This window comes from Protomyctophum bolini, assembly GCF_963924005.1.
Source record: "Protomyctophum bolini genome assembly, chromosome: 14".
NCBI lineage: Eukaryota > Metazoa > Chordata > Actinopteri > Myctophiformes > Myctophidae > Protomyctophum > Protomyctophum bolini.
Window position 1 is genome coordinate 8,788,340 of NC_137875.1, and position 17,085 is coordinate 8,805,424.

Consider the following 17,085-nt stretch of genomic DNA (forward strand, 5'->3'; position numbering starts at 1 on the left):
TTTACGTTTGGAAGTGCTTGTTTTCAATAACATTTTGCTGCCTCCTGCATTATGTGACATGGAGTGATTTCCAACGAGCGCTTCCAAACTCCAACACTCAATGCTGCTCAATGTTTTGTCACTCAGTCTAGATGAGGGGGGCGTGTCCTGATGGGAAAATCATGCATGTGCATACTCTCTACTGAACCAGTTCAGAGTGTTTAGACTGAAAATGAGTTGGTTCCGAACCATAAACGTTCGTGTGAACCACAAGCTTTGTAATTGCACACAGCACTTTCTGAACCGAGACGATATAAGTGGGTGTGTCAGTAGGTTGGAACTTGTCAGTGGGTTGGAACTTGTCAGTGGGTTGGAACTTTGGAGGACGCAGAGACACGCAACATAACATAACAGATAAACGATGCCGCCAAAAGATTATAATGGATCTTCAAAGAATGTGCAATGGTCTGATGAAGAAACTGTGTTTGTGTTTGTTGTCCGTATGGGCATCTCCTGAGTTTCAGGAGAAGTTGGAGAGTACCCAGAGAAAGGCCAAATTATAGTCGGCATTATATTATATTATGTTATTAAAAAATCAATAAACTAAAGAAACTCAAATCGGATTACTGCGATGCCAAAAAGGAGTTGTCCAAAAGTGGAGCGGGGTATGATAAGGCCCTATTATGACATAATGGACGGGGCATTGGGACATATAGACCTGCAAACCAGCTGACCGGGTCGCTGAATTCAGCTACAGCAACGCTGGATGAGTCCAACTTTGCATCCTCATCCCCGTCTACTATTTCAACACCAAATGATGACGGTAGGTTGGCGGTTGTTTTTTAACAGTAGCCTATATTTGGACTTGGAGGTTGTATTGTATGTCTTTCATCATATAGGGCAGGCCTATGGGTGTCCACTATCCAGAGTATAGTAGGCTATATAGCTGAACACTGTACAACAAAGGTGCCCAAAAGGTAGATCGCGATCTACCAGTAGATCACAAAGGCTGTGCATCACATGACATGCCTGTAAAGAATATCTAATTTAAATATATATATATATTTGCATTTGCCACTTGAATTAAGTTGACTTGATTGATTGACTGACATAAAAAAAGTGCCTGTCAGCTAAAACCCATAATGCAATACTTGGTTTTCAAGAGTGTTGCTGCGCACAAATGTTGGTAGATTACAAATGAAATACAAAAAAATCTCTACCTATTCCATTTATCCCCTTTCCCATTCCAAGTGCATTTGTCTTCAATGTAATGCCAGCGCTGCGCTATTCCGAAGCCATTTTCAGCCATGGTATTATAATGTTTTCAGTGAGTAGATCTTGTTGAGCTGGTCATTTTGAAAGTAGCTCTCATGTCAAAAAAGATTGGGCACCCCTGCTGTACAATGTAGCCTGCAGATGGACACTGTACAGATGTACAGTACAACTTCGGGTACTCATATGAATAGCATATGAACGACAATGCTCTATAGAAATTATCCACTAGTCTGTACATTGTAGTCAATCAATCATGCATTAGACTCTCAAGACAGACAGGGGTCGCTGTTTTCCTGTTATTTTCCGATGGGATTCTCAGATTGATCATTGAGCATTGACAACTTATGTCTCAGACATATAGTTTTTCTCTTTCAAATAGTCATATTATGACTGAAACTCTAGGACAAGTTTACCATCAACATTAATATAGTTGTCATAGTAGTCACAGCTAGGGTCCCCCGACCCGTGTAGCTTTGAGGGTGCAGAGGAGCATCCTGCGTCCTTCAACATACCTCGTTCTCAATCTGGGAGTATTCAACCACTCTCTCCACCGCCACGATGTTGGTCTCCAGGTCTGAAGTCATTCTCACCAGCCAGTTGAGGGTCTGGGTGACCTACAAGGCAGCGACAGTCAAATCACAATACACAATAAGTGTTATTTACAAAAATTGTGGCACCACTCCATCTTTAAACATACAGGCAACATTTGTGAAATGACACAAATGTCACAAATAATGCGCACTGCACTGCAAAACAGCACACTGTAAGCTGTGTGTGTGCGAGACGAGGACTGACGTTGAGGGCGTAGGAAATGGACAGGCCGACCGTGCCGCTGTCCAGGTTCTCTCTGGATATGACGGCGAACAGAGCGGAGAAGAACACCACCAGCGTCCCCAAGAACTCCAAACGAATGGCCACCCATCTGTGACGTGCCCACACACACACACACACACACACACACACACACACACACACTTACAAGGTGCTGTACAGAGTGCAATCAGCAAATCCCAGACAAAATACCCACACACCCTTCAGGGGTACAAATAATAGCTTTTTTCGCCATATTTGGTGGAAGAGATTGCACAGAATTCCGCAGGCCGTTTGCCTCCACAAAGTACATCAGCATGATTGCAATCACCATCCCACCTGTTCTCTGTAGCACTCTGTAGCACAGTCAAAAAGTGACCAGACATGATTGGAGGCAATTCCTGCATTCTCTCATGAGGCCTGGACTCTGCCCATGCCTTTGGTGGTCACCTAGCAACTGGATGTTTCACGTCAGTCTCACAGTGGGAGACTAGGGGCTTCCATTTATTTTACAATAATTGGGGCATCACAATAATTACACCAATCACCAGTCCATGATACAGAATCCCATGGTTTTTAATAGCTTTATAGAGCGTCGCAGTCCTGCCCCCCCGTTAATTTTCCTCATAGACTTTTCAGAAAGTAGGCTATTTATTTAAAGACGTTTACGCCGCGGACAAAGCCAACTCTTGTCGTGACAAATCATGACAACAAACACAATTTTTCGGGCCAACACTTTTAACACTTTTTTTGTTGTTTTTCTTCTTTGTAATTATTTGTTTGGTCCAAAATATTGTGTGTGTTGCCATGATTTGTCACGACAAGAGTTGGCTTCGTACGACGCTTAAAAGGTCTTTAAATAAATACGTTTTGAAATGTCTATTTCCTGGGCCTGGCGTCGTCATGAAAGGGGGCGGGACTGCGACGCTCTATGGACCAGTCGTTCTCAAACCTTTTCAAGGCAAGGACCTACACAGTAAGGTAAGACATAAAGGTGTGTGAGCATACCAGCAGATGTCTGTACATCTTGGATGGGCTCTACAGTATGTGAGACTCTATGCATGGAGTTGTTTGAACCCTGACCTGTTGGAGGAGATCCACGGGTAGACGCTCTTCACGTTCTCGTCGATGCAGCGCTCGTTGTGTTTCAGGAAGCGTTCCTGGTGCCCGTAGGCCCTGATCACAGAGAGGCCGGACACGGTCTCGCCAAAGTGAGAGTAGATGGGAGAGCGTGACACCGAGTCCAGACGCCGCAGCTGCCTGGAGGTGGCCACGTAGAAACGCTGGTGTGTGTGTGTGGGTGTGTGGGGGGAGGGGGGGGGGTTGAGACACAAGACAGCGGTGGTGTAATGTGACTGTTGTGTTTAATCAAGTACTGTACTTATAACCAATTAGTTGAATTAGTTAGATGAGCACTCATCCTCACCACTGTAGCACCCTGCAAAGAGAGGCTTAATTTCGGATCTCTCCTGAGAGCATTATTTAGAACATATTACAATTCATTTAGTTTTTAAGACATTCAAATTCAGCTTATTTTCCATAATCCATTCAGAGACCAGGTTTAACTCTAGTTGAAGCTCCTCATTGACGTGTTCAATACTCTCTGACGATGCATACATAGTCGTGTCATCCGCATAAATCCCCATACCTGCATATTTTAATACATATGGCATATCATTTTCAAAAATAGAATAAAGAAGGGGGCCAAGACAGCTTCCCTGTCTCAATCTTTGAAAGGGAACCATTGAACATAACACATTGTTTCCTGTTCACTGGTAAATAGCCCTTCAATAGATCAATTGCAGAATCTTTGAATCCACATATGCTATACTGATAGTTTCATGAGTAGTAGCTCATGATCTATATTAAGGTCAAAGGCTGTTCTGAAATCCAAGAGCACCACCCCATCAACTGACTTCATGTCAATCTGTTTGAACCACTCATCAGTAAGACATGTCAGTGCAGTACTTGTAGAGTAACCTGCTTTGTATGCATGTGATGCTGTAGTACATGGGTATTCAGAATTATGTCTTAATAGAAAACTGTTTTACTCAAGACCTACTGTATCTTAGGGGGAAAGATTTACCTATTTACGTACTGTCTGTATGTAATATAAATGTAAGGTGCTATAAAATAATTTAGGGATATAGTGGATGAAAAAGTTATTTACATGGGTTCTCTGAGCCAAAAAGCTTAGGGGAACCACTGCTCTACTTTCTTCTCCACACCAAAGAGAAGTTCAACAATGAGGTACAGTAGTAGAGTTCCTGAGCTCACCTGAACAAAGAAGTAGATGACAGCCAACGGGATGATGACCACGGTGAACCATGGCGTGGCCAGACAGATGACAAACAGCGTCCCCAGCACGCCCAACACACACATGACCCACGCCCTGAAGGAGTACGGGATGGCCTCGTCCACTGTGAATATGTCCTACCAAACACAATGGAATAGGTTAGTGCCCAAATCCCATTTCTTGTCCTACATTAAAAAAATAAAAATAAAATAAAATGTATATACCGGTAATAGGTATATATATTTATATAGCAGCATAGAGCAGGAGTTTATTCAGCTGAGTGACAACGTTTCAGTCTAACGACCTTCATCAGGTATGATGAAGAGACAGTGTGCGGGACCTCTTTTCTCTCATTATTTGCATGTGTTTGCCAGCTCTGACGCACCTGTCCCTGTAGGTGTGCACAAGGACTTTTCTCTACTACATTTTTAAAACAAAGAAACAAATAAAATAAAATCTATTAATGAAGAAAAAAAGAATAATAATTAAGGAGTAGTGAAAATAGCCGATCTACAAGCTCACGTTGTGTTCTTGTAGATCTGCTATTTTGGGTCCCGGCAAACGCATCTCTCGTTTAGGTCTCGACCTGAAAGGTTTGGGAACCACTGGAATCGTAGCCTGGTTAATAAACCAGACTAATATCTCACGGACCGCGGGATATTAGTCTGGGGAGGCTCAGCTTGGATTTCATTTCCAGGGCTGCGGGTTGAAACATTTTCTCTTTGACGCAATTGGTCAGAGCTACTGTCAGTCAAAGGTCTCAAGCATTGAAAGTCACTGTACCAAAGCCCGCCCATATTGCATACCGTGTCCCGATTGGCCGCCCCATTTCTCTGGTGTAGGAAATGGGCGTACAATTGAGCCTCTCCAGACCGTAATCCGCCGGCAGGCAATTTTTTTTGCCAACGGCTGATTCGGTCTGGTTTATTAACCAGGCTACTGGAATCGTACCCGGGTCTCCCACGTGGAAAAATAACATCTTAACCACTAGACTAACGGGATATAATCCAGGGGAGATATTAGACTTTTAGCTCTTTGGTCTGGGGTTGTGAGCCAGCATAATCATCACGCAAGATACACAAGCCATTCATGTTGCTGCTGCCTGATCCTAGGTCAGCCTAAACATCACACGAGTTAAACAGCACTGCATTGCCTTGCTCTCCTGATCAGCGCACAGCGCGCACAGCTGCACACACGTACACAGTAGCCCACGGGTCTTCTCGGATCCACTCAGGAATTACACAATACACATAATGATAGACAGATCCGAGCTCCGAGTGATTGTGATAAAATACGGATCCTTCCGGGTATTTACGGAATTGGGGGACCCGTGAAGAGTACACACCCATGTGAACTGGAGCTTGTAGATCGGCTATTTTCAATAGTATTTAAACATTTATTTTCTAATTTATGGAATTTCTTAGATTTTTCTTAGATTTCTTTGTTTTTAATTCATGAAAATGTTAGCTTTTTATGTTTTGAAATAATGATAATGATAATGATAATGATCATTAAATAAAAACGAAACGTAGGAAACAAAATATAAAGGAAACAATAAAAATGTGACCCACAAATGGGTCTTGTCTGAGCCAATGTTTGGGACCCAGTGCAATACAACGTGAACAGACAAAATAATCAGCTCCCACCTTGGCGAAGCGGTTGACCACCCTGCCAGTGGGTGTGGTGTCAAAAAACATCATGGGAACGCGCAGCATGTTGCGAAGCAATGCGGTGTGGAGAATACGAGATGCATTGATGGAAGCATTTACAAGCACCAGCGTACCAAGGAACACAAAGACAGCTGAAAAAGAAACGCAGACACAGAGAGAAAGCATTTGTATGAGATGTTGTCTTTATCTTCCAAGGCTGAGTGCCAAATACGAGAAAGAAGAGATTTTGCATTATCTGCAACATTTGCTATCATGAGCATTATATGTAAATATAATAAAGGTGGTTGCTCACTGCTTGCTGAATATTTCGTATATATTCTACAAGATCGAGCTTGTGGATCTGCCACTTTTCATGCTTTTGTGTGACATTGTATATATACAGTAATAGTATGACGAAGTAGGGGCATTAATTAATAAAAATAATAAAGAATCACACCCGTATTAATTGAGGGGTGCTCTTATCATAGTACATCATCATGACATAAAATAGACACTGGGCTCCATCTTGCGCCACCCCTTACGCCTTATCCCTAAACTTATTTGCCATTTTTGAGTGGTGCAACCACTCCTACAACCAGCAATGTCTGTGTATGTACCCGTTTGTGTACCTGAATGAGCACGAGTATGTGACTTATTAATAGCAGTAGGGGGCGCCAGAAACAGAGAGAGGGGTAGTGCTGTGTCTCTAATGAGAGAGAGAGAGAGAGAGAGAGAGAGAGAGAGAGGGGGGGGGGGGGGAATTGCACCACTCAGTTCATTGATCATCATCAGTGATTTTTTACTATTTTAAAACATTTAAAAATAGTTCAACTAGCCAATCTATATCGATTAGCTTGTAGATTGGCTATTTGTACTATTTTAAAATGTTTTAAAATAGTACCTGTCAGTGGGGAGTGTTGGGAGTGACAGGCAATTCCTGCTGTGAAAATATAACATGAAGTTAGTTGGTGTGAGAGAAGAGGAGGCAGAGGACAGGATGAGATGGAGGGAGATGATTCACTGTGGCGACCCCTGAAGAGAAAAGCCGAAAAGAAAAGAAGGAAGGGAGGACATATAGACACTAAGCCGATTTGCTCAGACACAACATAACATTCTCCATTCATTGTCAATGCCGGGAATTTAATGTTTGTGTAGGACATAAATAGATACTAATAGATGAATATAGCGCCCCTCAAAAATAAATATGGAGCTAAGTCAGGGCTTCCTACCCTGTGCCACGCCCAGGACTCCGAACACTCCCACCCTGGTGTCCCTCTTCCAGGCGGGGTAGGTCATGTTGTAGTAATCCACCGCGTCATTGGTCCAGTCGCTCAGCCAGAGGTTCTGGCCGATGAAGGCGACGTTCTGGATCAGGTACATCGCGATGACGACGGTGGAGTAGCCCCAGCCCATAGCACGCAGGTACTGGAGGAACACGGTCCACTTCACCTGAACACAGCATGAATGAGACAAGAAGGCAGGGCAAGGTTAGAGCAGTTGTCATGGACTCCTGGAAATTCAATGTGGCCGTGGACTCCCCAGGGCCCCTCCATTTGGGTTGTTAAAATGTAAAATATATCATTATACATCATCATACATCATCTCATGAACAACTGCATTTATGTGATTGGTTTGCCGATTTGCTCGTCTACATATGACGTACATTTTCCCTTCATTGTCAATGGCATTTAATGTTTGTGTTGCCACAAATTTACGTCATATTTGACGGTACATATGACCTAATTTCTCCTTTCTAATATGAGACGTGTAGGGAGACGTGTAGGGACAAAAGCTGTATATAGGAGGGGCTAGCGCCCCTCGAAAATTATATATATATAGTGTGGCGTCTCGGTCCGGGACCGCACGCCACGGAATAGCCACCTCGGGGAGAGAGACAGAGAGACAGGCAGAGTGAAGTGTTGCCAACGGCAACGAGGGCGGGTCCTGGAAGGAAGGTACATCCCAGCCCGTCTCCTCGTCTGCCTTAACGAGCCACCTGCTGCGCGTCCACACCCAGGCAGGTTAAAAGGCTCTGACCTGCGGCACCCGGTAATCCATATTCCCTCTCCTAGTATACCAGCTATGAGTTAATGTGATAATGCTAATTGTGTGAATCTCTCACCTCTCAGGCTCACCTACCCATACCGTGGAAGTGACCGCTGGGCTCTGGGAATTAGGAGGCTCATACTGGCTGGGACACTGGAGTGCCCCTAGCCCCCACATTTGATGAGGTGGTGGGACAAATTCCCCATACCTCTATTTATGCAGAAGAGACCTGAGTTGTGATCTATGCTCTGCCAAAGAGCCTCTGAGTTTTAAAACCCCAGTATCTACTGGACGGACATTTAAGTTGTATTTCTGACTAACAAACAAATAAAAGTGTCGTTTTGTTTAGCACTTTGAACTTGGCCTCTGTGTGTTTTTGGTCTGGTGAAACAGCGCCCCCACAATATATATATATTTATTCAAAATTAGTTTCAAGATTTTTTGGGAAAATACCAGATCTACACCCTCACAAAGTGTTGCGCTGCGACACGTTGTGAGCTTGTAGATCTGCTATTTTTAAATAGCCAATGTCCATGGGCCCAGACCAGAATTTAAACTACCGTAGTGAGCGATTCAAGGTGGCAAATGCTATCAAGTTTTTTTTTAAAGGTCTATAGCTTGCAGGTTTGTAGCTTGCACATTTCTGTGCACTTTAATTTGTTGGCAAGCTCAGTACTGTACTGTACTGTACTGTACTGTACTGTACTGTACTGTACTGTACTGAAACAGTGCTGGAAGTCTTTAAATAACCGTTATATGTTCTGCCCTCACATTAGTGTGAATGGTTAGAATGACATCAACATAAATCGGGACTGTATACATTCACTTTGGGACGGTTCAAATTGTTTTTTGGGACGGTTCAAATTGTCTTTTGGGATAGTTCCGGGATGTTGGTGAAAAACTTTATTCTAGACTCTAGGGCCTTAATTTTCCGGGCCTGTTGAGAACTCTAGTTTTCGCCGGCTGCTGGGGGGCGTGGCTGCACCAATACCTTTGCGGCGGACTCTGCTTCTGACTCTGACTCTGCACATGAACCTTTCTGGCTGGGAAAGGACTGTTTTCATGTGTGCTTCTACAGCCCTACTATGTCTCAAAGTACTTATATGGACCCAACAAACAAAATGGAACACAATGGAATGTGTGCATGGCCATGAGTCCTGCTTTACCTGTCCGGTCTCCATGGTTTCCTGCTCTATCAGCCTCTGGCCTTTCTTTGAGTCATCGGCATCGATTGCTTTTTTAATGGAACTTGTCTTCTTTAGTCTGACACTGAGAGAGAGAGAGAGAGAGAGAGAGAGAGGGGGAAGATACACAACAGATATTGCGGTCATAACAGTCATTTGACAGAGTCAGAGACAGATTCTCAATTGCTCATCAACACACTCATTTCCTCTCCTAGTAGAAATCAATGAACTCAACCAAAGTGATATTGACAAATTCTGCGGCACCCCCTGGACTTGCATCCTGGCACCAACTTTGAGAAACCCCGCTCTGAACTCCACCTGCAGTGTTGATTTAGTTGACTAAAACTATGACGAAAAATGTGCGTCGACTACTTTTTTCACTGACGAAGTCTACATAAAAACAAAGCCATGACTAGAAAAAGTGCCTCTCGGGGCATAGGTCTCCACCAGGATAGGAGCGTTTTTGGAAGAAGTGTCATTTTTTCCTCAGCCTGGTCGGACACGAACACGGACGGACACACACACGGATGGAGTGCTAAACATACTCTCCCCATGCCTTCGGCTGGTGGAGACAAATACAAACTATGTCTAACTATGACTAAATACATTGACAATTTTGTCAACAAAGAGTAGAACTAACAGACAAGTCATTTTATGCTTCGTTGTGTTGCTGGTGCACTCTCGGGAAAAAAGCCGATATTGTAGATCTGCTATTTTCGGCACACAGCCGAGTATACATCAGGCATTTCAACAGCATTACGGCCTAACCAAAAATGCATTTTAGTCGACTAAATTAAGGTAAGGCAAGATAGGGCCCATATTATGACTAAAACTACACCCAAACTCGCTGCTGTCCAAATCCACCGTGCATAATTACCTGCCCGTGCGCTGGCTGCGGCGGATGCTGTTCTCCCTCTTCAGCGTGGCAGACACCACGTCCTCTGGAGCGCAGTCCGCCTGAGGCTGCTCCGTGTCGGGGATGACTTCCACCTCCTCACCCTCCTCCTGGTCCTCAGCACGGTCTGACCACAAGCAGAAAGACAAAGGGGTTGGCAATGAAACAAAAGTTACCATATGGCCCCATTTCTAAAATAAGTTAAAATAGTGGATCTTACGAGCTCTGTTGAGAACTTGACGCTTGTAGAGCCACTATTTTCACAATTAGCTTGAGGCCCGAAAAGAGAAAATGTTTGAAAAGGTTCGCCCATAATGACATTCCCAAAATAGGGATGCCACGTTTAAAGTGGTTAATAAATGAATGGATGTATAGTATACAGATGTAAATGGACGGACATGCAAAAACTATTCGGGACAATTAATGTGCCTTTAAAATAACTGAGATGTGAAAACTAGGGGGTGTCATGATCTGAATGACACCCCTGACGACATGGAGAGGCATTTAGAGAAGTAGGTCTTCCCCACACTCACTAAGAGCTGGTAATAAGTAGGCCTGTCATGAGTACGACGGTTTACTCAACGGTTAAATGCAAACGTAACGTTTCAGTTTGGTTTTTAGGCTTAAGCGAACAAAAGGTGCAAAAGGGCACATATGACAAAAACCTTGCATGATGCAATAGCTTTATACTTTATTTATTATATTATATAACAAAAACACGAATAGTGGAAACACGTCACATCGTGACGCATTTTGAGATTGTAGATCTGCTATTTCTAAATGTTTTTCAATTTCTAAATGTTTTTCAATTTTTCAACATGGATACGATTGAAACAATAACTGCGATTATCACAAATAATGTATGCTGTGTCCGACACGTCAACATCCATTGCTGAAGTTTTCATTTCAATCACTACGTATTTTAAAACAGACAAAGTAATTCCAGTTATTCCACCCAGAATCAGACGCACTGACCTGCCTGCAGCTGCTGGCTCTTATCGTTTGCCTCTTTGGCGTACGTGTCAAGGAACTCGGAGAACGCCCCCTTGCTGGCGCGGAGGCTGTGGTAGGATCCCACCTCTGACACCACACCGTCCACCAGCACCACGATCTCATCCACATAGGGCAGGAAGCTCACTCCATGAGTCACCAAGATACGCGTCTGCACGCACGTGCGTGTACACACAAACACACACACACACACACACACACACACACACACACACACACACACACACACAGTTGTTGTCGGGCAGAAACCTCTTATCTCTGTATTTGAACTTTTCGTAAACGGCCTACATACTACAGTGTCACACAAAAGCACCATCTCGAAAGCAATGAAGCAACCATATGACCAGTTTTTATGAGGTTTCACAGTTCAACACAGTGATGGTGGACATTTCGCTCATACTTTGCTCCATTCCAGCACAGTCACAGTATGTGTTGGCATGCCGTATCACTCAAACTCTTTCTGGATCAGATTCAGGACCCACTTGAAAATCTTGATAATTTGGTATTTGGTAGAACATACTTATTTTAATTATCAATCTTTTGATTGTGTTCCGACTTAGATTGATGGAACTAAAATACCTAGACTCTTCTTTTGTACATGATTAATCTTAACATTATACTGTACTTAAAATATTAGTGCTCTGTCAATTATTAGGCCCACAGGTTGAGAACCACTATCTTATCTTATCTTAGCAACAAACAAACAAAAAGGCACTTATTGGTCTTAACACTGACCTTATCTTTTAGAAGCCCATTGGGTCCAATCACTCTCTCAAAGAGGTGTTTGCCTACGTGAGAATCCACAGCAGACAAAGGGTCATCCAGCAAATAAATATCAGCCTGGCTATAAGCTGCTCTGGCCAGGCTCACACGCTGCTTCTGTCCCCCAGACAGGTTGATTCCCTGGAAGAGAAGATATTAGAATAGAATATGCTTTGTGTTAGGGATCTTAAGAAGTGTCTGGTCAGTCGACCTCTTTGGGAGGTACAAGATATGTACAATGGTGCCAACCCATTTAAAGACTTAAAGATCACACCCGTGTGAAGTGAGGGGCGCTCTAAACAATTATTGACCTTATACCAACCTTGAAACATACCTTAGTTACGTCACCAAGAATGGTGGTCCCTTATTAGCCAAGGGTTTCCACCGACATACCCACAGACATACTGACAGCCGATTTGCTCAGACACATATGACGTAAATTCTCCATTAATTGTCAATGGCATGCATTTAATGTTTGTGTTAACACAGAATCTACACTATAGCTGTTTATAGGAGGGGCTATAGCTATAGCGCCCCTCAAAAACTAACATTGTAATCTTAAATCCTGTAACTAACCCCTAGGGTAGTAGTACTGTACACTCACAAAAAAAACAAGTAGTAATCCTGGTCCCTAAACTGCCACCCCCTCGCCAGCTATAGGGTCATCCTGATGGAGGGGAAAGGAACTGGTTGGAATAACGTGTCCCTTCCATGCGTTATGCCCAACCAGGGAAACCCCCCTGTCAGGTGCGAAGAAGTGGCTTGGACGCTCATACATTGAAGGAAGCATGAGGTCAGTCCGTTGCTCTCCCCAGGTTGGCAGAGGGTGTGTAGAGCCCAGGATCACATTAGATAATTGGCACTGGGTGAAAACACACATTCAACTGCAGACAAGGTACTTCTTTGTCATGTCTTTGATTACTATGTTTAACTTAGTACTACTTCATTATTATTTTAGGTGAGAACCTTGTATACAAGTATTACCTTTGTACTGTTTTAATTGTGCAAACAAATGAAACAAACAAATTGTAAAATATGTATACAATTGTACAATCGCTGGTGTTGTCCTGTGGAAACAGAGAAGAGCAGAGCAGAGCAGAGCAGAGCAGAGGAGAGCCATCTCTCTTACCTTCTCCCCGATCTCCGTGAGGTCTCCTCCAGGTAGCAGATCCAGATCCGGAACCAGGGCACATGCATCGAGCACCTCTGCAAACCTCTTGTCCTCATGGGGATGGCCAAACAATATGTTGTCTCTCACAGTGGCATTTTGTATCCAGGCCTGCTGGGGCACATAAGCCACTGATCCCTACAGAGAAACATATACGGTTGCATAAGGCATGAAGGCAAGACTGAAAAGAAAATGGTAGAAGAGTCCTCCTAGATAAAAAATAAAAGAGTCTGCACACCTTTTTCTGCTCCCAGAAATATCTTTCTTTGACATATGCAGGGAGTTATTTTTCACTTTTCCCAATTTGCAGAAATGGGCCTTATAGCACCAACCTCTGTAACAGTATGGATGGTCATTTTTTAACGTAGTGTGCTAAAAAGTGTTTTGAAGTGGGTTTGTAGTAAGAAAATAAGTAATTGAATAAAATTGCAGATGATAGAATAGATTTGTTGTCATGTATACTCGCATAGGACTGGTACAGTACTGCTTAATATTGTGCATAAGAGAACAGTTGGTAACACAATAATCTATACGGTCTATAATGCATTATAATTATACTTATATTGCATTATAATCATACTTATAATGCGCTGTAATCTGCATAACGCTGTATTAGTGCTGTAGCCAGCACTCCGAAGTCCTTCTGGTACTTTAAATTCATACACACGGACGTGTTTCAGCGTCAAGCCTTCCTTGAGAGGATGGGGAGTGCTGGCTATAACTTTCTTCCTGTGAATCTTCCTGAGCTGTGCACACGGCTAACTGTATTATACAGACGGCTCATTTTTGTTTTCTACTATTATCATAACACATAACAGCATTCTATAATGACTTACAAGGTCAAGTGCAATTGCATTATAATCTCCCTCCTACAAGCAATTATAAAATGCTTTAATAAATCATTACGATAATGAGTGTTTATAGCTATAATTATATGTCGTTATAATCATTAATTATAATACATTATTATGCATTGCATTCATAGAACGTGTTTACAAAAGTTCACCTGGATGTTGACAAAGCCTTTGACACTGTGCATCTCCCCCATCAGGGCCGACACCAGGGAAGACTTCCCGGACCCCACCGGTCCCACTACAGCTACCAGGCGACCTGGCATTATGTCCAAAGACACACTGACAAAACACACGCACGCACGCACGCACGCACGCGCACACGCACACACGCACACACACACACACACACACACACACACACACACACACACACACACACACACACACACACACACACACACACACTTTTATAAACAAACGTATGTGAAATGATGTAGCGACATGACGACATTATCCAAGTCAAGATTATTAATATGTCCCTGTGAGATGGAGGATGACTGATTTAAACAGTCACACCTGGCCTGAGTCAAACTAGAACTGGGCTCAGTCACACCTGGCCCGAGTCAAACTAGAACTGGACTCAGAGCTGGGTGTGGCTGCACACCTGCATCATGGACTTGATCAAGGCACAACAGGTTAAATCAGTCATCTCCACAAACACTCAAAGAGAGCTTCTGTCCGGACAGTGGGGAGCTATCTGCTTTCCTGTGTAAAGTGTCATAATATGTTGTGTTATTCCCTGCACATGGAGGAATAAAACGGTCTATACTTAAGAAAGCTGCCCTGTGTTGTGTCCTTCCTTGCCCTGGGTAGTGACTAGTCGGTACTTATTTTAACTTTGTCCTTTTTGTATGATCAGGACAAAAAAAGGTCTACACCATGAGGAGTCTAAAGGACGAAACGTGTGTGTGTGTTTGCTCACACGTATTTCCAATTTAAACATACTGTTAAAATGTGATACCTTTGACTAATGCTCAGCATAAATTATTAAGCTATTATGCTCTTATGACATTATTCTCTTTAAATTACATCTGTAGTTTACACATTTATGTTTTAGAGATAGTCAGAAAGACAGGAAGCAGAGCTGGAGGTAGCAGAGACTAAAATGTTGAGGTTCTCTCTGGGAGTAACAAGGATGGATAGGATCATGAATGAGTATATCAGAGGGACAGCACATGTCAGACATTTTGGAGATAAAGCCAGAGAGGCCAGACTGAGATGGTTTGGACACATACAGAGGAGGGATAGTAAGTATATCGGTAGAAGGACGCTGAGGTTGGAACTGCCAGGCAGGACGCCAAAGATAATATTTATGTATATATATATATATATATTTATGTAGTGAAAAAGCCCTTTCAATGAAGCCCTTTGAATTGAATTGAATTGAAATATTGGAGGCTTTGAAATTTCTCCATTTCCATCCACTAGGTTTCATCTGCCCTTCAGTGTCCTGGGCTGAATGAATGTCTAAAGTTTAGAGTGACCTTCATTCAGCCCAGGACACTGAAGGACAGATGAAAGCATATAGTGGATGGAAATAGGGATTAGCTAATGGATGTAGAAGGAGAATTCTTTCTTTGGTGTAATGGACAGCAGCCGTGGCACTGAGAATGTGTGGCATTGTGAAATCCATGATCTCGACCGCGGTCGAAAAATGATGATGCTTGATCAAAACCCTGACATTGACATGGGCACAAGATCCAGATAATAATAATAGTATAAGTTTAGAAGTGTCCCCAACAACATCCTCCCACCGCCATAACTGGACAGCAGACCACGACCATATTATTGTACGATAGTAAACAAATCTGCACGTCACCATGCTACACTTCAAACGCGTCTAAATGTATAACGTCGCCTCAGAGCAGGACACTTACTTCTTAAGCATAGCTTTGGCTTGCCTCTCCCAAGCAAAGGAACCGTCACAGACGCTCACAGCTGTGTCTGAGAGAACACGTGCGCGCACACGCGTGCACACACACACACACACACACACACACACACACACACACACACACACACACACACACACACACACACACACACACACACACACACACACACACACACACACACACACACACACACACACACACACACACACACACACACACACACACACACACACACACACAGTTGGGATCGATTCTTCCAAAATATGACAGCAAAACATGTTGAATCAAAAAAACTATTTTCATTATTCGCTTCATGTCTGTCTATCTATCCAGTCTTTATTTATCCCGACGTTCTCTGAACTTTCCACATGGGCATCAGTGGGATGCTGCGAGATTGAGTCAAAGCATGACATAAAGCGCGCGCACACACACACACACACACACACACACACACACACACACACACACACACACACACACACGATCATTGATGTGAAAGAAAACTGCAACATTGCAAATAGCCCGAATACAGCTGTGTGATGTTTAAACGGGGAGCCAGCCATTCCAAAAGTCTACTTTGAAAGCTGCAGAACCCTCTCCAAGGTCGCTCATTTATCCAGAATCCTAGCTATGTGATTTATATGTTTATAATCCACTATAGCCATAGGTAGTGTTATACAGAGATTAGTAGAATGCGCTTTTATCACATCAATGCGGGCATCTCTCATGAGTATAGAAGCTTACTGAAGCTGGAGTCATGGTGTACAATGTCGTCAGGGAGGTCATCACCACCCAAAAACTTCTCCAGTCTCTTTTTGGCCACTGTTGTCTAAAAGACACAAGCAACTTGGTTATGGAAAATGTATTATGATTTTCAAACAAACAAGATGGGTCTAATAATGACTTGGATCTAGGGATGGGAATTATCGATTATTGCATTAATAGTTAATTGTAGGGATATGAGTAATATTATATATATTTTCCTACCATTTCTGTTATGGCCACAACAAGCTACATGATTATGGTAAAAGACATGATTATGGCAAAATTTAACTTAAATAATAATCACCATTATGGGTCTATAAAACATTCATTCAGCACTTTTTGCATTTAATTGCATACACTATTCGGTGATATATTTTCCGCCTATTCGGGCCAAAACCGAATAGGCTGAAATGTTTTAGCAATTTTCAGCCGAATATTCGGTGCATCACTAGTTAATTGATACGTTTTGATAAGCTTATCGATTGATTAACTGGTT

At 42.9% G+C, this 17,085-nt stretch overlaps 1 protein-coding gene across 1 annotated transcript in view; it reads right to left on the reverse strand.

Annotated features, from left to right (window-relative positions):
- Positions 1-17,085, reverse strand: part of abcc2 (ATP binding cassette subfamily C member 2) — a 51,960-nt gene that overhangs the window by 19,851 nt on the left and 15,024 nt on the right. The window contains exons 14-27 of the mRNA XM_080782168.1: positions 16,569-16,653; positions 15,807-15,873; positions 14,082-14,208; positions 13,037-13,213; positions 11,881-12,048; positions 11,110-11,296; positions 10,117-10,261; positions 9,222-9,324; positions 7,239-7,458; positions 6,007-6,161; positions 4,342-4,497; positions 3,148-3,347; positions 2,050-2,176; positions 1,767-1,868 (exon numbers count right to left, since the gene is read on the reverse strand). Coding sequence (XP_080638294.1) covers positions 1,767-1,868; positions 2,050-2,176; positions 3,148-3,347; positions 4,342-4,497; positions 6,007-6,161; positions 7,239-7,458; positions 9,222-9,324; positions 10,117-10,261; positions 11,110-11,296; positions 11,881-12,048; positions 13,037-13,213; positions 14,082-14,208; positions 15,807-15,873; positions 16,569-16,653 — 2,019 coding nt within the window. The remainder of the gene's footprint in view (positions 1-1,766; positions 1,869-2,049; positions 2,177-3,147; positions 3,348-4,341; positions 4,498-6,006; positions 6,162-7,238; positions 7,459-9,221; positions 9,325-10,116; positions 10,262-11,109; positions 11,297-11,880; positions 12,049-13,036; positions 13,214-14,081; positions 14,209-15,806; positions 15,874-16,568; positions 16,654-17,085) is intronic.